A 24,769-nucleotide genomic window follows, 5' to 3' on the forward strand; every position below is an offset into this window, starting at 1 on the left:
CGGTTTTATAATCAAAATATTATAATCACATCTCAAAATCGGCTATCTTTATATTATAGCATAACATTTTTATATTTTTATACATCTGCAGTTACACAGTATACGACTCGTAAACTTGTTGCTGCAATTATGTAAATTAAACACATATTCATATACCTACCAATCTACGTCTATATTTTTAGGTTTGTAGCGTAAATATTCTCGAAATCGTTTAGACTGTTATTAATAATGTGTATATACTACGCGTAGGTTATTGTTATTATAAATTATTATTATTATTTTTTTTTTTATTAATAAAAGCCTCGGCATTTAGGTCATTGGCTACTACAGATTATTTATTAAAAATTGATTGTAAGAAGTTGGGTATTACTATGTTATTGTTTGTTGTATAAGTATATACTCGTGTCAGGAAAAAATCATAAGAATATATTTAAGAAATATCTTGTGTCCCGAAGGGCAATATTGAGGAAATAAAGCTTCTCATACGTTTGTATGGGTGAGTGGGAAACTGGCTCACCATCATGGTCCCTTGATTTATTATGCAATAGTTGTTGAAATCAATAAACAGTGCTCGGCCACCGGGGTTAGGATTATCGCAAGGTAAAGTTTCCCCTAGGTTGGTCATGGAGTGCACATGCTAAAAAAAAAGTTACTACCGTCAAAGGAAAAACTACCTCCAGGGAAAAAACTACCTTCGGAGAAAAGACTACCTTCAAGGGAAAAACTACCTCTAGGGAAAAAACGAACTGCATAGTCAAAACTACATTCAAGGAAAAAACTGCCTTCATAGTCAAAACAACTCCCATGAAATAAACTACTTCCATAATCAAAACAACCTCCAATAAAAAAATTACCTCCACTTTCATAGGGAAACGCCGTGGACTGAGGTCCTGAACAAGAAAGGCGCGCCAAGGTAGTAAAAAGGGTTGGCGGAAACGGTTGAAGGCATAGGCTGCACAAGGGGGATACCGCGCGTATGCCATGTCATCGCCTGCAGTCTGTTCAGCTAGCTTGTTTTATGTTTTTACTTTTAATAGTGATAACTATCAATATCATCATATTTTTTATCACAAACGTAACAGAGAGTTTTGTACTTATGTAATACATTTTTTTAGAAAAAATTCTGATATATGTTTTTTTTTTGAAGGAGTTATAATTTGAGTTTTTTGAAATATATTGGTATCTCCTGCGAATAAAGTCTGCGCACGCCTATGTGTGAAGGTTAGGGTTTGGTGAGGTTAGATAAGTACGGCGCTTATAATAATATAGCGCCTTCAACTGATCCACGGAACGAAAAATGAAACTCACTAAACTGCAGTTTTTTGCTCTATCTCTTTCGCACTCCGCAAGATACTACCAACGCGTATACGAGTAAGAGGTCCAAGTGCCGAGACGAAACTTAATGTATAGTAGTCTCGCTATCGGGTCGAGTTGTTATTTATTTCATATTTGTGTGCTGTTATTCTTCGCGATGATTCTTACGCACAGAATATATTAAATCTTTATAATTTTAGCCGTGGAGCTTATCGGTTAATCTTGACTGGCTAATAGAATTTTGAACGAAAGCCAACATTAATTGATAATTCGATATCGCGTAAAATCAATAATGTAAGAAGTCATAAAATTTAAAATAATATAAAACCTGTACATAGTACGTGCTGTCTCGTGTACATATTTCATTGTGGCTTTCGATTCTTACCTAAATCTGGTGCTGGTCATCTACCGAAATCTAAATAAAAATAATAAACTGTATATGTATAAATAAGGTTTATAACAGTTTCTGAGAGAATATGAGTAGATTTTTTTTGTAATTAATTAGTTTTTATACAAAATGCGATAGATGAATCACTTTTAAAATAGTTCTCCATTAACGGACGCATGAGTCAATAACAATCGGCAAATATTTGAAAAACCAACAGCTGCCAGCGCGAGCTTGACAATTATTATAATATTCTAATAATTTTTAATTATTATTTATTATTTAAACGGACACAATAATTTAAAATTGACATTTACAACGAGTTATTTAAAAATTACAAATTAAAAATTTGACATTAAACCAAATCTATTTATACGTTATTAATAAAATGTAGGTACATAATATAGAATAGTATGCATTTGTCAGCTGATGCAACGATTACGCGTGTAACATAATATTAATATAAATTATATTATTGTATCGTTCAACAATAGATTCAAACAAAAGTTTGACATATAACGTGTCAATTAAAGTGTAAATATACTGCTACGATAACGCTAAGACATTCAAATTATTATGCTCCACCGCAAATGGGATATAATGTGTTTGATTTTGCTTATTTAATAATCTGCAAGCGCATTTTAAGCAATAATTACTTATCATTCGGTTTTCTGTTGTTATTTTATTCGTTTGGGAAAAAAGCTTCAACATTTTAGACAAAGCTCCTAACTATATATTGTTACGACAGTAGTTAAAAAATATTAAAAATACATAATCATATTTTTTTTAATAAACATTTAAAATTCAAATTTTGACAAAATACGTAAAAATCACGAAAATTTGCAATTCATTTTGAGTTAAAAATTCATTTTTTTTAAATCTAAGATTTGAAAATTCAATACAAGAGTGTTCATGAGTTTGTCTACTTTTAACAAACATAAAATGTCTACCGGAAAGTCAAATAAAATTTTATGAGCATTTGAATTACAACATTGGATATTCACTCAATTTTTCTTGTACCAATATTCTTATTTTGTTGTTATTCAAAAATAACTGTAGAAACTTATAATTTACACTATATGTTTATTTTATCAATTTCTATACTTGATTAAATTTTCGATATATTTCAACAATGTTTAAGTTATTTATAAACATTAAAAAATTTCCGTTTTTTTTTATTCTATAAATATGAATACAATTTTATTCATTGGGTCATAAAACTTGAAAATTTAATACAAGGTTCATCATAAGTTTATATAATATCATTTGGAAAATATTAAAAATACATGGGCAAATTTTGTTTTTTTCACAACCATTTAAACTTCAAATTGTTGACAAAATTAATTTAATTGAAAATTTATAAATTCTTTAATTGTTAAAATTGTATAAAACGTTTAAATTTTATAGCTAAGGATCGAAAATTTAAAACAAGGTTTCATGTAAGTAGTTAATTCTGCTGCAAAAAATTCTAAAAACTATACAAACACAGTTTTTTTTATAATTATTTTAAGTTCAAATTTGGTTGAAATTACATATTAAATAATCAAGAATAACAATTTTAGTTATATTGTTGTAATTTAAAAATATTATTCGTGGGTACTTACATTTCTAGAGTACCTATACCTTTTATTCTAATATTAATAGTTAATGTCGTTAATGACTTATATTATTACTTTATAATAAATTGTATATACCTTCTATGAATGACTGAGTGATAAATATATGTTATGTTTTCGTCTATTAACCAACCTGCTGCTATTTTTTTTTTTAACGAAATATTCTGTATAAGGTGTAACAGATAGAACTGACTTTTGAAATAACTTTTGCTCAAATTAATATTTTTTATTTATTTATCACTTTTTTTTCATTAAGTGATTCTAGCGCTATTATTTTAATGTTTATTTTTTAGGACAGAAAATATAAAAATTTACATTGAATAAAAATTGTTTTGGATCCATCCAAAATAGCCGATTTGTGAATCTAGTTATAAGAACAATTTTGATGGTAAAAATATTTATGTAAGTCATGTACAGTTTATTTTTTTTAAATTCAATATTTTTTTGGTTAAATTGATTGATTGAAACGTAATAACTTTTTAAAGAATATAATTTTTGAGAATTTGATGACATGAGTATATTATATCTTAAATTATTTACTTATCATAAATTATTAACAATTTTTGTCATACGGTTAATTAGCATTTTTTTTTTTTTGTCAGGTCTTTTTGTTACACTGTATATTATATATATTTACACCATCTATTTAAATTGTACTTTTTTTAGGATTGTAGTGGTGCCTTTTTAAGGTCATCGTTCTGTATATGTACAATTATTATGAAAATGTAAAGGTCATGTGTACGTTCCGTACTACGATTCGGAAACATTTAACAACATGAAAATATTTCTATTAAATTCATGAGGCCCCTTGAGAAGTTTTATAAAAAAAAACAAAACCATTTAAATATAAAGTGATAATTTTGTGTATCATACCTCCCTGAGATTGAAAAAAATAATAGTTTTGAAATAAAAAAAGTGTGTAATGTAAAAGAAAATCATCGTAAGATAAACAGTTGCTGTTTGTAAGAATATAATATCATATTATAAAATATTCATAGTCATGTTTGGAAAATATTTATATAACTTTATAACAGCATTCAATATTAGAATAATTAATTAGTAAAAAAAGATAAACTCTTGGCAAAACCATAATGAAATTTAGTGGCTTTATGGAAGTTAAATTACCAATAAAAGTTATCCATACCTATATACCTACTCAAACATAATTATTAAATTTAATACAACAATAATTTGATTTTTTTAAGTGGTTTGAATAAGGAATTTGTAAGATATAAGTTTATAATAGAATACAGTTCAAAGATGTTCAATTAAAACTTTATCAGCTTTAACTAAGGGTAATAATGGAATCTTCGAAAAAAACCTTGAAATATACAATACTATGTGAATCTGAAATCGTGTCTATAATATCCCGATAGAGAAATGGTCCGAGGATAGAGATTTGACGATGATCAATGACACTTTTTTTATTCATGGAACACGAAAATCTAATTTTTCAAAATTAATTTTGATCTATTAATACAATGTATAGGTAAAATTGTTTATCACGAGTATTTCGATATTATTGAGTTAAGATTGAACTTTTTTTATTTATTTTAATTTTTCAAAACATAAAGTAATGTATAATCGCATATTTTTAATCGCACACCTATAATAATGCAAAGCAACCTGCATGCAGGCTAACACATCCACAATCCAATAATCGAGAAAAGTACATCATTCGCCTTATATCGGTCTTATTACATTATTACAATAATAAGTTTACCTTTACCTATGACCTATCTAAAATAAGTACATTTTGTACCTATTTAATTTAAAAAGTAGTTGTTTTGAATCTTACTGATTGCAGTTGTCGTGCCATTATAACCGTTGATATTTCAATTTACATTCCGTATTGTCAGATATATTGAGTTTCGAGATACAAAATAAATCCGCGATCTCCTTTTCTGCTGTAGAGGAAAAAACAAAACATTAAAAGGTTTCAATTGATTTGAGTCAATATTATACCGAATAAACATAATTTTAAGGAAATGAATGAGAGTTGTGGCGACAATACTGAGTAATAATAATATACGACGCACAAATTCAAACAATTCAAATATTTAATCAACCCCATGCAATATGCATCCTATTTTAGTACACAGTACCATGCGTCCCTTTTAACACAGTGTTATCCCTTGTCACAACTAACTCTTAGAAAGGGATTGTTTTTGTCCCGTTTTTCCATATCGCCATTGTATTAAACGCACGATAATGAAAAAGATGTACTCGAAACAATATTTAACAATTAAATTATATTGAATTATTGAAATCAAAGTCAATAGTAGTTATAAGCAGTAGTCTTTTGAAAAACGATCGTTGAATTCCAATGAACCGAATTTTATTATTATCGGGAAAAAGCACAGGATTGTCATATTTGCCATAATTTACATTTTCTACTCTTACACAGTGTATTAAGAATAATAGTTAATATTATAAACCCATATACGATCCAAGAACTCCCCCTTATCTTATAAAAAAAACATCACCTCAAAAATTTCTTTAAAAACATGAAATTTTTTTTGAATTAATCTAAAATTGTTTGTCGCGTTTTTTTTTTATAAACATTTTTACTCTAATACACATTACACATTATAGTAAAGTTCAGTATTTAAAATAAACAGAAAACGTCGACATGTATTACTATTAAAAGATTAAAATAGTCGAACTGTATAGCCGAGTTAAAATTTAACCAGCACATGGTTTTGAGTGTTGGCCTGTATGCGCAAAATACTTTTTCAACATTTATAAAAGTAATTTTCAACTCATGATTAATTTATTATTTTAGTATATTATACAGTAATAATAATAAGTTACCAAGATTTTGTTTTAATTGACTCATATCCGAATAGTAAAATCGTTTTAGTTTAATGGACAATTTCAATGAATGATTACATATTTTTAATAGGGGCTCATAATGCTGGGAATAAACGCATAATATTTTGATTTAATTTTTTGGTACCTATATCTAACTCTGGGCCAACAATAATAATAACTTAAGAGGACGCCACACCCGCATGTGTTGTCTTCGTCGTACAAGTGCGTAGCATAGCAAATTTTACGCTCAGCAGATCACGTTTATCTCCGTTATTTTAAAATTTAGAGTGAATTGACCTATTATAAAAATTAAAGGCAAGATTATTACCGAGTGCATCTCATAGGCTTTTTATTATATTTTAATTTTAGGCCGAGTTATGAGTATTTTTAGATATAAAAATTATTTACAATTTTTAAATACTCATTACTCGCTTTAAAATGAAAATATAATAAAAAGCCTATGAGATGCACTCGGTAATAATCTTGCCTTTAATTTTTATAATAGGTCAATTCACTCTAAATTTTAAAATAACGGAGATAAACGTGATCTGCTGAGCGTAAAATTTGCTATGCTACGCACTTGTACGACGAAGACAACACATGCGGGTGTGGCGTCCTCTTAATAAAAAACCCCAAATAATGTGAACATAACAACAATATTATGCGTAAACGTGATTGGACGTCCAACGACTGTGTAGCGGTTGTAATATACCTATTACCTAATACAGTGAAACCTCTTTTAACGGACACCTCTCAATAGCGGACACCTCCAAATATCGGAGGGAATTTTGGGAACGGTGAAATGTGTACTCACTGTATTTCCCCTCTTAATAGCGGACACCTCCAAATAGCGGACGACGTTTAAGCGACCGAGAGCGTCCGGTATTTAGAGGTTTCACTGTATATAAGACACGCGTAGATCAATATTTCGCTTCTATTTCACATAATATCGTCGTCGTCGTCATCCGTCATCATCTATATTATGTTACGTATTTATTACAAAAAATTATAATAATATCATAACATACACGACAGTCTATGCCAATAATATTGTGCATGACATTTACTCGCAGTGTTTACTTTTATGATATCGATCGTGCCCGCGATTGTCTGCGCTCGGAGCAGTCGGTCGAGTTTTTCAGCAGTCATTATAATAAAAAAAGCGTATTATTTCGCTGTCCACAAATCGCGGTCCGCACAGATATTATCATTATTTTTCAGATAATTTATCAAAAAAATAATAAAAAGAGCCGACGGCAGTTTCGTTTGATCGACGTGTGTGCATAATATATACATTTAATTATCATGTACGATAGCGTATATTATTATCTGCAGTCATAACGACGATTTAATGACACACGAGCGATGGCGATTTTGTGACTGACAACGACGGCGGCAACACAATAAACAGTTAGGTATACAATGCGACGACGATAATCATATTATTATCATCGTAATCGTATTAAGAGTGACACGCCCGCCGTCGACGCGATCGCAGCGTGTGTGTTACGATAGAGTTTGAACGGTAGAGCAGTACGTTAATTTTATAAAATAATTTTAATTATTAGAAATTATTGTGATCTCTCGACAGTAGCCGGTCCGCGGTCCGGGTAAAAGCAAAAAAAAAGTGTGCGGTCGTGTGCGCGCCTTGCAGCTGAACAACTCCTCACGAGTACCACGGCGGTGTCATAGTAATAATAATAATATTATGATGTACAACTAGGTAGGTACCTATATCATCGTATGTTCGCAAGTCTATTATTATAGTGCGCGCGTAGGAAACATCGTATCCGGTCGCCGAAGTGTCATCCGCGGACAAGCAGTCGAGGTAAACGGATATTGAAATGCGCGTCTCCTACGGTCGGTAGGTAGACGTAGCCTATAGCGCCAGTCCAGGCACTCATTTGGCACTCGGCAACCGTTATTAAATGATTTTTTGTTTTTTACGTTGACTCGATAATTGTATTTTTTTTCGATATAATAATATAGTTTTAGTACCAGTGTCTTTTTTTTTAAAAAACACCGTTACGGTTGCTGCAAAGTATCGAGATCCGTGCCTGGACTAGCTGTCTTCGCCTATTTATATACATACGCATATTATATTCTTTGATTTAGAAATTCGAAAACATATCGTCATATACGTTTTGAGTCTAAGTAAATAATCCAATTTTAAAGTTTTTCATAATTTTAATATTATAATATGATACTAGTCCATCTCGTGCACAGTGTTGCCCGTTGAAAATAACAATTTTTACTCCGTTCAGGTTAACGAATTCTATTCTGGCCATCATGCTGTTCTGTCGCAATACGATGCGTCCGATGCGACAAAATACAAACTGTTTTGTTTTTCGTCGCGTAGGTCGGATTCACGTAGGACACGACGTAAGGGACGTAGTCGGTGGCAACCAGTTTTTGTCGGGGCGCGATTAGGCAACATCCGTTAATCATCTCACTTCGCCAATTATTTGTATACCTGCCGTGTAGCATTGCCACCTTTTTAAACTTGAACAGAGTATATAATATGATTAAAATTTGTTCGATTCGTTATTTAATATTTGGTATAATTATGTTTGAGACTTAAATATTTTTATCAGCCATTTTGAATCTTGAAAGTGCAAGCACCACTTTAAAATTCAAATTTTTTTAAATATTTTGCCACTGTGCACACTCACTGATTCAAGCCTCATTGTTTAGGCTCTACATTGATCAGTCAGTGAGACAATCTGGACACATTAGGCTATACTTCATAATGTTCATCCCGCCGGGCAATGCTCGTGAAACTAGCCTGAGAGTGAGCAGTATATTATCATTTATCAGATAGACAGTCCATCTGCGGTGGGTTGCGGACTCCTCGAAGTGCGCATGTAAGTGTATAATTTCTATAACTCTTGAGTTGCAAAGCTATGACAAGTTTGTTATTTCTACTTAATCCAACCAATCAGTTGATTTCGCATTCCCATGCAGAATATTTATATTAGATTATTTCGCAATCTAAAAAAATTAAATTTCGAACGACAAGTATAGTTCAGTAGTTATACGTGTATTAATAATTATGAAATTTATTACATATTGTGGGGTATCCCAGTACCTGCACTTCACTCCGCATATATATAATATATATAGACTTAAAATATATAAGACTATATGGTAACGAACTACTCGTTAAAAATTTGGCTTTTATGCATACGTCGAAATCGTCGAATATTACCCATATTGTTCGTTGAAAAACGTTAATAGTTTTTGCAGTGTATGAATAACCATACTGCAGAGTCTATTACGTTTTAAAATTTAACCTGGCCCTCGAGTCTATTATTGTATACGGCCAGCTTAAACGCATTAAACAGTTATTTTTTTTCATATAGTAAATAATTTGAAATATACAATATTTTTATTTTTGTAGGGCCCGCGTACTCTTTAATTTTGTGAATGTGGCCGGGGAATCCAATAAGGTTGCCGATCACTGTTTTAAGCATTGATCGCTCTGTTTATATTTTAACGTGTGAGCGATTGTCTATCGATCGAATCGTGTACTATATATATATAGTATACTTACCGTATACAGCTAATCATGTTAAATCCTATAAAAATATATCATTTTGTTTCGTGTTATACTAAACGTGACGGTTTTGTGTTTATTTCGTATCGTTGCAGACCACATTCACGCCGAGCAGTTTTGCCGAACTTCTGTCCGGTTCGTATTCCGAGCTGCCGCTGAACGACGAGATCGACTCACTGTCAGACGTGCATGCTGTGCTGACGGACGCGGCCGAACAACAACAACCGAATCACCAGCAACATCACCAGCAGAATGGAGCGTCGGGACTCCAGTTGCCGAGTTTCCAGGAGACGTATGCCGCCACGGGCGTAGGGTTCAAAATGGAAGAGGATTACGGTCCACCGACCACCGCGGCGGCCGCGGTGACCATGACCGCGTCAGCCGCCTATCATCAACAACACCTCCATCCCCATCTTCACCTTCACCAACAACAGCAGCAGCAGCACCATCATCATCAGCAACAGCAACAGCCGGCTCATCACCAGCTCCTGCACCAACACCATGTCCAACACCAGCAGCAACACAACGGGCAGCAACATCAGCACCATCATCATGGTCTGCCTGCCCCGGGCCCGCCACTCATACATTTCGACTATCACTTTCAACACTTTCCAGGCGCGTTGCCTCCCTCGTCTCAGCAACCGCCCGATTCACCGACCGCTGAACAAGGCGGCACAGCGTCCGGGTTCGAACCCATGTTGGATCACGTGGTTGTCATGTCACCCAAGCAACACCATCAACACCATCACCATCATCACCACCAACAACAACAACAACAACAACAACAACAACAACAACAACAACACCACCATCAACAACAGCAGCAGCAGCAACAACAACACGTCGTGGTCGCTGTCAATCACCAGCACCACCATCAACAACAACAATCTCTGCAAGTGCCTCAGCCGCCGCCGACGCCACGGCCAACGACCACGTCTCTGATGATTGACGAGGCCACAGATCAGCTGCAGCACGTCGTCAACAACGCCGCTTTGGTGGACGCCAACAGGACCTCGAGGACTTCGTCTGGAGTGTTGGCGCTCAGAGCCGCCACCGATTCGTCTGCCAGGTGAGTCAAAATTATATATTATTATTAGTTCTCTGAAGTTTAAGGAACTAAAAAAAAAAATACATCTCAATGTAAATATGCATAAATCAATTTAATAAATACCAAATTATATTTTTAATAATTCGCACTAAAATAAATGGAAGAAATGGAACTTATAAATGTATAATGTTTTCCATTTAGGCATTTTATTGAATTGAAAAAAAAAATAATTCATCGGTATATTAGTGCGATAGAAATTAAATGTGCATCGACCCTTTCCGTTAAACTAGCCGACTGTAACGATTACAGCAATAAACTTCTATTATAGGTACATTAAATAATATTCTATATTATTATTAAAAACACAGCTTAGAAAGAAAAAGTTAAATTTTTTTTATAAAATTATAAATATGCATAACATATCCGCATGAAAATCAAAAAATATGCCTTTTCAATTTTTTTAACTAACCATTGTATAGCTCTGATTTCAGGGTATTTAAACTTTTTCATCCCACGGCTTCTTTGAGTCTTCATAAAAATATGTTAACGGTTCCCTAATTATAAATTACAAGAAATCAATGTTCATAATATCTACATGTTTGTAATTTATATTTATTATATGATATATGTGAGACAAAATCATAAATATTTAATATTGGTATTCAATTATAGGACGCCGCTCCCGCAACGCATATAGATATTAAAGAATGGATACTGGATAGGCAATTTATACTTATCAATTTATCATATTGGAACGAAAATGAAAATATTTTGAGGTTATTATTGTACATAATTTATGACAAGACCTCTGCCAGAACGAGAGGCAATGATAAAAAACAGTCTTTCTCTCTTTTCCATTCCAGCACACTTCCTTCTATTTTAATAATATAGCCATGGCCTATCCATTCTTTAATATCTATGCCACAACGCCTTTGGGAGCAGTGACACACAGTTTAAATACCTCTACTATAATATGATACCTATATTTTAAATAATAGGTGCAATGATCTGTTACGTTTAATAATGGTATCGGTATAATATTATAATATTGCTCATCAAACAATGCCGCATTCATATAAGTTATATATCAATGGTAGTGCATAAGCGCGTGCGTCTGTTGACTTGTGGGTAGCCCCGGAGGAGGGAGAAAATTATATTTGGCCTTTGTCCACATTTGAGGAAGTAACGTAGTTAAAAGCCTGTTTTTAATTGATATAGATACAGTAGAAGCCATTTATTCCAAACACCGATATTGATACAACCGCGTATATATAAAACGTCTAGATACGGATCTAGACCTACTACTAAGAAGAAACCAATCGCCTGTTAGAAACAACAATCGGTTAATAGACACATTTCACCTTGGTCCAGAAGTGTTCCTAATGAGCAGCTTCTAGTGCAGACAGTTCAATAAATATTAGTAGGTATAAGACCAACAATGACGCATTATTAAATAATAAGTTTTAAAGTTTTTTTTTCACTTGAACAAATGAACATAACAAAAAATATTAAATATCAATTCAAATCTGTACAAATAATTCGAATTATATTAATTGTTTAATGTAAAATAAATCCCTAAAAAAAATATTATGTACAATTGTGTCTCTTTTTTCCAGCCGGTCTCAAACGCAATTGTATTTACCTCTTGTTAAAATATCGTAATATTATATAATTTATTATTATTACTGTTGGAAATGTTTATTTTTTCGTTCGAAAACTCGACAATAATCCAATTCGATATTGTTTGCTTTACCCACCCAGGACACCATATATTTGTATCATATCGCTAGTATATACGCGCCGTGCATGTGCAAACCACTTTCCGAGGTATTATCGTGGAAACGACCCTCATACATAAGTATAATAAATACGATCGTTGTTGTCGTTCATCGAATCGCGTTCAATACGACGTAGGTATAGTCGTACGATATTTCATCATAAAACATCGCTCCTATCTACGTCGACTGCAAGAGTCATAATAATGAAGTTATTAAGTGTATGTTATATGACACAATATGATGTACTTTATATTAATTATTCCGTGTAAAGTTATCGTGATGCAGATCTATGCTGAAACTTGAATACCTACTTAAATTTGACGGAACTCGGTAGATTTATAGTAGGTATGCCCATCTATATATCTCAGTGTTAACCGGTGATGGCGGCGCCAGAATTTTAGTTTCAGGTAGGCCAGGCTAAGGCCAAAAATTTTTAGGGGTGGCTAATATGTTGAAGTTAACTTGGTATATATGTATACGTATATATATATATATACACGCCGATTATGATTTATTTAAATTTTAAATTTTAGGGTGGGTCACAAGGGTACCAAGAATTTTTAGGGAGGGCCCGGGCCCACCCTGTCCCATCCCGACACTGCCACTGACTGGTGTCATGTGGGGCGAGAAGGGGGCGATCTGGGCAAAACGAACAGAATTTTAAATAACTATCATTAAAAAATCGTCATGTATATAATAATTTAATGACCTTATAAATTATGATGTATTAAGATATTAATTATTTAATTTAAATATTTTCAAATAAGTTTAAGAGTGAAGTATTTATTTTTAATATACGTACCTACTATAATAAAATTATTGAATTAAAAAAAAAATTATTTATTCAGTGTTGATATTTACATTAAAAGTATTTGAATACATTTAAAAAGTTTGCTTAACAACATTGATTGTAACACATCAATAATATATGTCAACTATGTACCTACTATGGTTTAATGACATCATGCGAAATATATAATCAATAACTTTAAGAAAAAAATTTCAATTTCTCATTGCAATTGCTTTCAAGAAACAATAAATAAGTTATTACGCATTTAAGTGTTTATTATATTTATCATTAGTGAAGCTAAATAGTAAGTTTTGGAGCTTAGTTTATTTTGTATAATATGATAATTGTTTTTATTTATTTTTGTTATCATTTGCTGCTAATAAGTAATGATCTTATTTATAAATCATGCTAAGTAATAATTGAGTAAAAACTTGGTTCAACAAAATTTAAAAATATTTTATTGAAGAAAACATTAACCCGGAAAAAATGGCATAATACTAAAAACTCAAAATCACTTTAAAATATACTTAAACAAATAACTTTAAGGACTTAAGACGCACCAACCAATAACCGTACAATTATTGCATGTCGAAGTTGCGCATAAAATTTTATTACAACACAATATAATGGTTAGCTTTCCACTAACCATTTATCAATCGTAGCGGATAACTTGAGACCTAAATTGTTATAACATCATTAGTTTACTTACCAATTATTATCGGCGCTCGTTCTAAATATACTTATACAATATACACCAACGTATTAGTATTGTTAAATATTGAGTTGGAAAATAAATAAATGGAAGATGTGAAAATTGAATATTTAGATTTCTAATTGATTAGGATATGCTTATAAGGGTGCTCCGTACAACGGTGTCCCTCTTCAATTTAAGTACTGCATGTATATACAAATATCGAGAAATATAAGGACATAATCATAGGTAAATAGGTAAATTTATAACAATAACGACAATAATGATAATAATCAGGCTCAGATTTGAATTGCGAAAAGAGTTTTTTTTTTATTATTAAATTTTAGAATGCTTTCTATTATTAGTCATGATTTTTCATATATTATAATTTATAATGCCGCAGGATCATTCCAAATGATTCATCCGATTTAAAACGTTTATATATATTTGGTTTTAAAGTTTATTGCAAAATAATATAATACCTACATTAAATAAAAAAATAATTTTTTTCATTTAAACGATGGAAACCATAATTAATTTTCTATATGTGCGGCTTCTCTTGGTCACGCGAAGACAACATCTAGTTGGAACTCAAATTCATTCTATGCATATCCGTTGCAATTATTGACTCATTGTAATTGTTTAGCTCTTCTGAGATTGATTATGACAGTGTACAACGTATGCACTATCTTTATTCTTTAACATATCCCCAAAATAAGTAGTCACATGCTGAAAGAAGCCAGGCGAAACGCATAGGATGATTAATTGTGAATAATTCTGTGTTATGTAATATGTAGAGATCAAACGATATTAGAATACAAAAATATACAATAATTTACTCATTTATCCATTTTTAAACAATTTTATTCGAAATACATCTTTTGTTCGTAATAATACAAATTTGGCAGCACTGTTACCTATGATCAATAATTATACCTACTATATACTAGTTAAAGTTAATATTATAAAAAGAAAAGAAAACTATTTAAACATTAATTATATTATCTTTAAGTGGAAGAAATAATAACAAAATGATATATTGTATTACAGTTAATAATTACAAAAAGAATATTAAACTCAATTACTTAAAAGGTTAAGTGTATCAAATCAATATTATCAACAGATTTATTTTCTGCTAACAACAGAATGTTATTAAGTTTACTGCATATATCATAATTATACAGTAGAAGTCGCTTATTATTAGAAATACTATTGGACCAAAATGAAATGTGTCAATTAATAGATAATTATTTCTCATAAGCGATTGGTTTCTGCTTGTATTTTGTAGTACGGGCTGGCTAGATATTTTGTTTCAATAACGCGATTGTACCAATTAGTCGTGTTCGTCGGTTAAGCGGCTTCTACTGTATAATAATATACTAATGAGATATATGTGCGATAATATAATTTGATGTCATTAAAAATATAAAGGGTAATCAAATGTCATTTGATTTGTCAAATGGCAGCTGATTTAATATTTATAATTTTTAATTATATAATTCTAAATTGAACGCCATTAATCGTTCAATATACGTCATAATGTACATCATATTTTTTGAAATAGCGATTATAATATAAAAACAAAAAAAGCCTTATTATACCGGATAAAGATTTGATACAATTTAAAAACTTGAAATTGACCACCCCTTCATAACATCCGTGGCTACAATGTTAACCCGTCGCCTTCCCCACAAAAAAAAAATAAAATAAATACGGTCCTGGTTCCATATATAAAACAAATGAAATAATAATATAGTACCTATGGTTGATATTTCTGATATACGCGTTGGGTCCGTCAGACTTTCAGCCGAGTTTTTCAGTTTTCCCGTGGCTATAAGCTAAGACTTCGGTTGAACAATTTTTGTTTTATACATAACCATGATTGTTTTTTCGACCCCACACCCCCGACAAACAAACCCACGTTTATTTCAACCGATCGAGCTCAAACAGTGTTTCACGTATCCACCGGTTGAAGCAGTCTTAGATAGGAGGGTTATACATTCTTTGCTAAAAAACTAACCTTATCTATAATCATAATCTATCAAATACCTATAACACTCACTGTTTCAAAGCTGATTTCAGTATATTCACCTTCATTATGAATATCGTATGTATACGATAGTATACGTTTACAACTATATTATAGCTTTTTAACCAAGAAACCGAAACACGTTAGGTTAGGACGGTTAGGTTTATAGGAATAATTAGTACTACGATAATAGTAGGTATTTGTGTGTGTTTATCGTTTCTAAAAATGTTATATATAATAAAATACATAATAGAATAGATACAAAATACAGTGAAATCTCGCTTAATCGACATCTTTGAATACCATGTAGGTATAATTTCGACTAAACTCATTGGCACCATTGCCAAAAAATGAACGAGGAGACCTAAGTGCGAAAAATAACTCCCATTTGAAATGACTTTTAACCTGCATTTAAGACTACCCGATGTCACCACCGAGCTTAGATTAAAATTTCTAGACACACCTTTGATAGACCTGTATACACATCCACCGTCGTCTTTTACTTCTCACTATCCACTCACTGTATGTCTGTCTGTCTGTCTGTCTGCCTCTCTCTCTGCTATCAGCTGTCTTTCAACACCGTGCATACCACGTTGGTCAAATAATCGTAGTTATTGTAATTATTAATGATAATTAATCGTTGTTATTTTCCTTCGCAGCAGCCTGTCGCCGAAATTGCGGCATTGCATCAACACACTGTCGGTGACCGTGCCCGTCGAATGTTCGCCGCCTACACCAGACGCTGCTTGCATTATGCCGCAGAGGAATGCTACCGCCGTGGCCACTGCTCCGTCTTCACCGTCCCAATTGTGCGCCGTGTGTGGGGACACAGCCGCGTGCCAGCACTACGGAGTCCGCACGTGCGAAGGATGTAAAGGTAAGCGTCTCACCGTAACGCGAATAAAGTGTTTAAAATTTTTTTTTCCTGTGTTTATTACAATGATTATAATTGTGTCAGATCAAGTCTGTAAGTGTATTATATACATATCCCGTCGTTTTCGTGTTCGATTACGAAATTGTAAATTTTGTGTGTGGCTGCTTTATGTGATACTGACCTCCTGTAAAAAATTATTTGTAACTCCAGATTCAACAGTAACGGGCAAAGGAAATTGATATGATATCCGTTAATAGTCATAATATTAACTGTACATTTTTAACTGGTAATAATTAAAAATAACGGCCAGAGATACCAAATTGCTGTCACTTAATTTTCTTGCTGCGTCAGTGATTAGTTATTGACTTATTGTACATGCCAGATATATATGAGTTTATATTCTATGGCTGACGATCACTAATATTATTATCACTATCGTTTTTATTTATTATTGACGTATAAAATACCTACGTAGTTATACAACAACGTCGAAACAGGTCAATTATTTCAATATTTTTCTGATTTTGTTTTCAATTGGTTTGTCTATCATGAATTTTTTCAACTAGGAAATGGCGTTTTAGTTTTCAATCTGTTGAGGCGCTTCGTTCACTTTCACGTTTTCCGTAGATTTTAACACGTGTGTTAGGTATAATCTATACTTTGGAAAGGTGGATTATGAATTATGTTAGTTTCTAAGAAAATTAAATAAGAAGTTCAATTGTGTGCTAGACTATTTTTGAACAAATCGAGTTTAACACAAATTGGTTTTTGCTAAAAAAAAACCGTCCCAAATACTACTGACGATCTGATGACTTCATGCGGAAGCTGATTGAAAGCTTTATTTTAAGCTTGATCACGTTTATGCTTGTAACTGAAAATATATTTTCAAAATAAACCCAACAATAGTTGTTATACGTACTTTGTATTGTATTATTTAATTGCGTTCGATGAAGTAAACTATAGTATTATATATTACATTGTTTTTAAGCACAAAAAGACTGCAGACAATATAGACTTACCTCTTAAATATTATCAACATTTGTACTATATAAGTTAATAAAAAATATTTATTTTTATTTCAATGAAAAGTTATAAAATGATCATGTGGGATATAATAATATATATATTTATCACATATAATATTATGAACTTTTGTTATTGTACCTACATATTATATAATAAGTCTAATGATAGGTATAGATTTTTTTCACCAACTTTAATCCATCCTCTCTTATGATCTTTGGCCAACAATACTTAATCAAAATAAAATTCTGGTCCTGCTCTAACTTGTAAATATGTATACGATATGTATATGTATGAAAAATAACGACTTAAGACGTTAAATAAACCATTTTTGTTTTCTATACAAAAATTATTTTAATTTTACCCATAATTTAAACATTAAAATGAATAAAAGTTGATGAAAGTTTATTTAATTTTAGTTTAGAAAACATGACCAAATTAATATTTAATTGAAAATAAAGCCAAAAGCATTCTCAGGTATAAGCAGTGAGCTTGGTGCCATCAATGATACAGGGGGCTCTATAGTCTATAGATAATGTCCTTGAATTTAAATATACAAGTTAACTGTTATAATGTTAAAAATAAATATATATTCTAAACGTAAAATAGTTTACTAATGTCCGAAAAACGGTAACCATCACACGTCATGAGGGTACCTATAACGTATTCTCTTGAGACGTTAATATAATATTATTATTTAAAAACGACTTATACCATTGAATTTCGCTGTCTTGTATAGGCTTTTTCAAACGAACCGTGCAGAAGGGCTCTAAGTACGTATGTCTGGCCGACAAGAACTGTCCGGTGGACAAGCGCCGACGAAATCGGTGTCAGTTCTGCCGATTTCAAAAGTGCCTGCAGGTGGGCATGGTGAAGGAGGTGGTGCGGACCGACTCGCTGAAGGGCCGTCGTGGACGGTTGCCGTCCAAGCCCAAGTCACCACACGGGTCGCCGCCCAGTCCGCCGGTATCACTCATCACTGCCCTAGTCCGAGCACACGTGGACACCAATCCGGATTTCTCGTCGCTGGACTACTCACAGGTGACAAACGCCTATTCTGAAAATTATAATAACTAAAATGCCCTAAACCTAAAATTATTCCTTAAGAGGACGTCAGCGTTGTCTCCTGCCTCGAGTCACGCGCAACATAGATTAAACGCTTTCGCCTAATATCGTTTTTTTTTTTTTTATGGTTTTTGAGTAAAATCGCCTATAAAATTATAAAGGATAATATTTTTGATGGTATCAAATGCATTTTTACCTACATACTCCCATTGAATGATATTCAAAATATTTAGTAAACTAAATATTATTTTTTGTTGGACTGAAAGATGTCACAGCAACTTTTTGTGGTTTTTTATTTAATGAAAAGATCTTCGCGTTCATCGAAAAAAAATCATAATCACAAAATCCATGACAATAATATATAGATAGTAGGTACCTATATCCAAAGCTAGGCAAGTTAATGATTTTTTTTTTAAATCATTAAGTGAACTTAAAAGTTAAGTTACTCATATTTTTTCGTTAACTCGTTAAGTTTAAAGTTAACTTTGAAAAAAAGTAACATAACTTAGTTTAAAGTAAAAATTTTCTAATTCGCATAAAAAAAAATTCCAGACATATAATATGAGATATTAGATAGTTTTTATTTAAGCTCAAGAAAATTATTGGAGAAATTTAAAATGATACATCAAAGTACCAATTGTATTCATTAAAAAACGTTGGTGACAACATTCGACATCCACCTCAGGAAATCCATTAAAGTGTTAATCCTTATTACCTACCTAGCAGGAAAACATAAATAATGCGATTGATATACCTAATGATGAAAGTGTAGGTAAATATCTTATAGTTGATATGGCTGTTAAAGTTATTACTAATTTTTCATACTATTTTCATCTACGGGAAATTCATATTCAATTAGTAAATTATAAGTATACTAAAAACCTCATTAAAATTTTTTACTTTTCTTCAGACGAAAATTAACTTAATTTAGATACTTTTGAATAAAATTAACTTGAAGTTAACACGTTAATCTTGAAAAAAAAAGTAACGAGTTAATTAACTTCATTGCAAGTTTTAACTCGTTTATGCCTGGCCTTGCTTAAATATATTCATTAGCTTATACAAATTCTGCATTATTTATAACATCGCGTACCTAAATAGCGTAGATATTTTTAATTTTCGTCATTTATTTCGATAAAAACGTTTATTATATTTTTATAATTTAATAATATTTAATAAATTGATAGGAACATTATTTTAAACTCTACACGCGTCTGACTGTTACGTGTTAATACTGTTAATGTTACTGTTAATGCGCGTGTCTTGTATTATTTATACATGAGATTATTATTTATTTTCACTCTTGTAATCTTGTTAGTTAATACTTAGAAATAATAATAATAAATAAATACAAAACAATCGCGCCGGTCTTACATTCCCACGCAACAGGTATAATATATCATATATATTGTATGTTTGTCGAATAGAAAACCACGCGGGGGTGGTGAACATAATTTATACTTGAACACATGGCATTGTTGACAACAATTATTGTTGTCGTTCGAGTGTTATAATATTATATAGTAGTTGTTTGTACCTACATTATATTTTACGTACTGAGTGATTATGTAATCGAAAAATACTGAATACTCTTTAAACTTTAGCCACGAACTCAAATCTATGGTTCAGTATGCTAGAGCTAGATTCTCGTAAACATTTGGGTTGCTATAGGTTGAAACATAAGAAAAACGTCGATCGTACCGCAATAAAATAATCGCTATCTGTATAATACATAGTTTATATTATAATATTGTTTACGGGTATGGGAAAGTTATGCTATAAATTAGTTTAATATTGACCAAAATAATAATATGACTGTATTTATGATGTTTACTATATAGTATCACGAGCCAAAGCCTTTTGAACCGCTGATTACTGAAGCGGAAAAAATTCAACAGTTTTTCGGATTGCTCACGACGTCCGTGGAAGTGATCAAACATTTCGCCGAAAAGATACCGGGTTTCAAAACTTTGTGCAAATTGGACCAAGATTTATTATTCCAGTCGGCATCTCTGGAACTATTCGTTCTTCGTCTAGCGTACAGGTACATGCTGATTTATTTTTCGTTTTTCATCTATTTAAAATGAACAACATAATTTCCAATGCTCTTAAAAATATTATATGTATATATAATATATCTTTATGACCTTATCTCACCCTCTCTCGCACTTTCTCTCACTCTTTATCTCGGATACCGTGGCTTATCGTGATGAACGTGAACGATCATAATGTATGTTCTAATTCTTGAATTTATCAATTTTTTACACTTTAACATTTGAAAAATAATAATAACTACAACAATTACTTGTATATTATGCAGTCTATTTTCTTTATGTTTTTAAAATGTATATAAAAATTCGAAAAATGAATTTATATTATTAATATGTTGATAATAATAATGATATTTCTCTAGGACCAAATACGCCGATACGAAACTAATATTTTGTAACGGGGTGGTTCTGGACAAACAGCAGTGTCACCGAAGTTTTGGCGATTGGCTACAAGCTATATTGGACTTCAGTCAATCATTACACTCGCTGGACATCGATATATCATCCTTCTCTTGTCTGTGTGCTTTAACTCTGATCACAGGTATGTACATTTTTTACCATTGAATGCTACGGTACATTTTTGATGAATAATTTTATACAAATTATAGGAATATATTATTATACGGTAAGGTTATTTCCTATAGGTGCATAAATATATTTGACTTATAAAATGTCATTAAAATTGACTATACCTATTTAAAAAAAAAGTTATTACGTTTCAAATTAACTTACTATAAAAAGATATATATATATATATATTTTTTTTTTAATTTTAACAAGAAATATATAATCTAGCTGTACCTGTACCCTTGGGATATTGATATTTAAAAAAAAAAAAATTAAATTAAACTACTTGGCCTAAATAAACATTATTAGTTTATTACCATCAAAATTTATCTAAAAATCAAGTTTAGAAATTGGCTATTTAAAAAAAAAAAAATTATAATTCTATATTTTCATTGTTATGAAAATAAATGGTACAATAGCGCGAACGTTTATAAATAATTTCTTCATAAAAAATATTTAAATATTGATTACAACAAAAGTTATTTTACTCTTAAGTCTTAATTACACTGTATACATATATTATACCTAATAAACATATGTATATATATATATTTATATAAACACATATACATCACTTTGATTGAATTTTTGTGGAATATGGAAGTATTATTTAATATACTCTGAGTCATTGGAACAAAAAAGGCCGGTAAGTTTTGCATGGGAAAGAAGTACAAATGCTACAGTCAAAACACTCAAAACTAATAGATACGAAATTTTCAACACATAAAAAGGAGAACTTTGGCTGTGAAATATCGTTTTTATTTTTTCGATATCGGAACTACAAAAAAAGTTATTTAAGTTTGAAAAATAATGGAAACAAGAATAACTTTTTTCATCAATAAATTAAAAACGATAGGTATTTTACAGATGATGTTACCCCGACTATAATATTGTGTATCACGTCGGAGTCTTAACTGCTATCACAACAGCTTGAGCTGTTCTATCCCACGTTTTGGCTATGTTGTACAATGTACATATTTGGAGACAACATATATCTACATATGCGGCCATGCGGGTGCTACGTCCTCTTAATATTATTGTTTACGTTTCTACTGCATAATTACCGCCAATTATCGCGCGTTTATAAGCGTCTTAAATTTGTGTGTGGTTTTTGTCCTCAGAACGACACGGTCTCAGAGAAGCGAAAAAAGCCGAACAAATCCAGATGAAAATCATCAACGCTCTGCGGGAACACATCACGTACAGCATGTCCGATTCGCAGCGCAAGTCTTATTACTTCTCGAGACTACTCGCGAAGCTGACCGAGTTGCGTTCACTCAGCGTCCAGGGGCTCCAGCGGATATTCTACCTGAAACTTGAAGACCTGGTGCCTGCACCGCCGTTAATTGAGAACATGTTCATTGCTAGTTTGCCATTTTGAAAACACGATTATCCATGTATTATATATATTACTATGTAACGTAAGTTGATTAAAGTGAATACGATTTTCTTAATATTCGGCAACCGTTAATAATTATATCTATTCTATTCTGTTGTACCTATTATACTTATACGTATATTATTGTTACCTACATCAATACTTAAATAGCGTATAGTATGATTATACGTAAGAGAGCGTGTTTCATTATCATTATTATCATTATTATTATTATTATTATTTTTATGATTATTATTATTATTATTTTTTTTTTTTTATTATTATTATTATTATTTTTATTTTTGTTGAGTTTCGAAAATTTATCCAAGCCCGGTATAAAAAGATCCTTTTAAAGTCTAGGCCACGTTCAAATTTTGTTGGCCCCTTCTACTACACAAAAAAAATGAAAACAACACTATCGAATTCAATGCATAGGATTCAAATACAAATATTCCACAGGAACCTCTCCGTTTTTCCATGACCCCCCCCCCCCCACTATATATACCTCCCCCCACCGACTTAATTTCGGCTTGCAAATTTCAGGCAAGAACAGTTTGATATTTTTACTAACACATTTTATATCATGTTTAAATATGTTTCGATATTTGGATCATAATATAGTTTTATTGCTTGTACAAACTATAGACATATATCCACAAGAGCACATATTACTTAATATTAAGTCCAACTAATTATTTTGGAATTCTGAACACTCTGTATAAATTACATTTTATGTACACGCATATTATTATGATGTCTTAAATTTACTACTTTAGTAATAATATTGTATTTGTCATTTATGCGTTAGCCTACTTTCATCGATATATATATGTGTATTGTTATAGAAATTTTCGCGTTAGTTAACTACGATAATATGAGAAATGTACGTGTGCACTTCACTGGTATGGTGAATTCAAGCGTTCTCAGAAGCGAGCGGGTTCCAGAGATTTTCTTTTTTACAACCCTGACTAACCACAAATTCATCCCCTATAACCATACATGCAAGTGGCTGCCTCTGTGACACCTCGTTCGCCACTGTATTCGTTTGTTGAGTGTGTGTGTGTACGTGTATGTGTGTTTGTGTGCGTGCGCGCGTGTGTGTCGTATGCTTAAGTAGTTAAATTTAAACCTTGCCTAACCTTATTAGTATGTAGAATACATTGCATTTATTTTACTGATTATTACTTAATTTTAGTAGTTAAGAAAAATTAAAAACAAAATGCCGTTTGTATGACTTAATTATATAATATTATATAGCCTTGTTGTAAAATGTTTTGTTAATTTCTTTACGGAAAAATGTGTTAAATTTATAAACTGTTTTTTTTTCTAGCTTCACTGCAGTGAAATATTATTGTTAGTGAAACTTATCATCGGTTTCATTCCTTCTGTAGTTATATTATAATGTAATAAAAAAAATATGTATTGACATTTTAAAAACCTTATTTTTAATATCGTTTGTATCCTTGTGTTAAAAAAAATAATGTTCAATATGACATTCATTATAATATATAATATTATTATATACAAATTTAAAATACTTTATTATTTGATGTTTGTTGAAAAAGAAATCGGTAAATAGCCTATAGGTATTTTTTATTTAAAATGTATGATTTTATGGCTTTATTATTGTACCTAACTCTATATTATATACATATATATTTCAGAGATATACAAAACTAAAAGTATAATACGCCAGTTCTATACATTCATATTATGTTGTACTTTTGTGTGCGATTCAAAATAAAATATATATATAGGTATATATATATTTCATTAATAAACAGCTCATG

At 31.3% G+C, this 24,769-nt stretch overlaps 1 protein-coding gene across 4 annotated transcripts in view; it reads left to right on the forward strand.

Annotated features, from left to right (window-relative positions):
• Positions 1 to 24,455, forward strand: part of Hr38 (Hormone receptor-like in 38) — a 90,990-nt gene extending 66,535 nt beyond the window's left edge. For 2 of the 4 annotated variants that reach the window (XM_015517994.2, XM_015517996.2), the window contains exons 3-8: positions 9,781 to 10,754; positions 16,681 to 16,898; positions 18,658 to 18,959; positions 20,825 to 21,027; positions 21,397 to 21,575; positions 22,723 to 24,454. In XM_015517994.2, the coding sequence (XP_015373480.1) occupies positions 9,781 to 10,754; positions 16,681 to 16,898; positions 18,658 to 18,959; positions 20,825 to 21,027; positions 21,397 to 21,575; positions 22,723 to 22,982 (2,136 nt within the window). In that variant the 3' untranslated portion in view covers positions 22,983 to 24,454. Of the gene's footprint in view, positions 1 to 9,780; positions 10,755 to 16,680; positions 16,899 to 18,657; positions 18,960 to 20,824; positions 21,028 to 21,396; positions 21,576 to 22,722 lie in introns of all 4 variants that reach the window. The other 2 variants (XM_015517993.2, XM_015517992.2) reach the window with 2 other exon arrangements.
• Positions 24,456 to 24,769: the final 314 nt, after the last annotated feature.

Source organism: Diuraphis noxia, unplaced genomic scaffold (genome assembly GCF_037042655.1).
Source record: "Diuraphis noxia isolate RWA-SAM2 unplaced genomic scaffold, SU_Dnox_SAM2 contig0001, whole genome shotgun sequence".
NCBI classification, from domain to species: Eukaryota; Metazoa; Arthropoda; class Insecta; order Hemiptera; family Aphididae; genus Diuraphis; species Diuraphis noxia.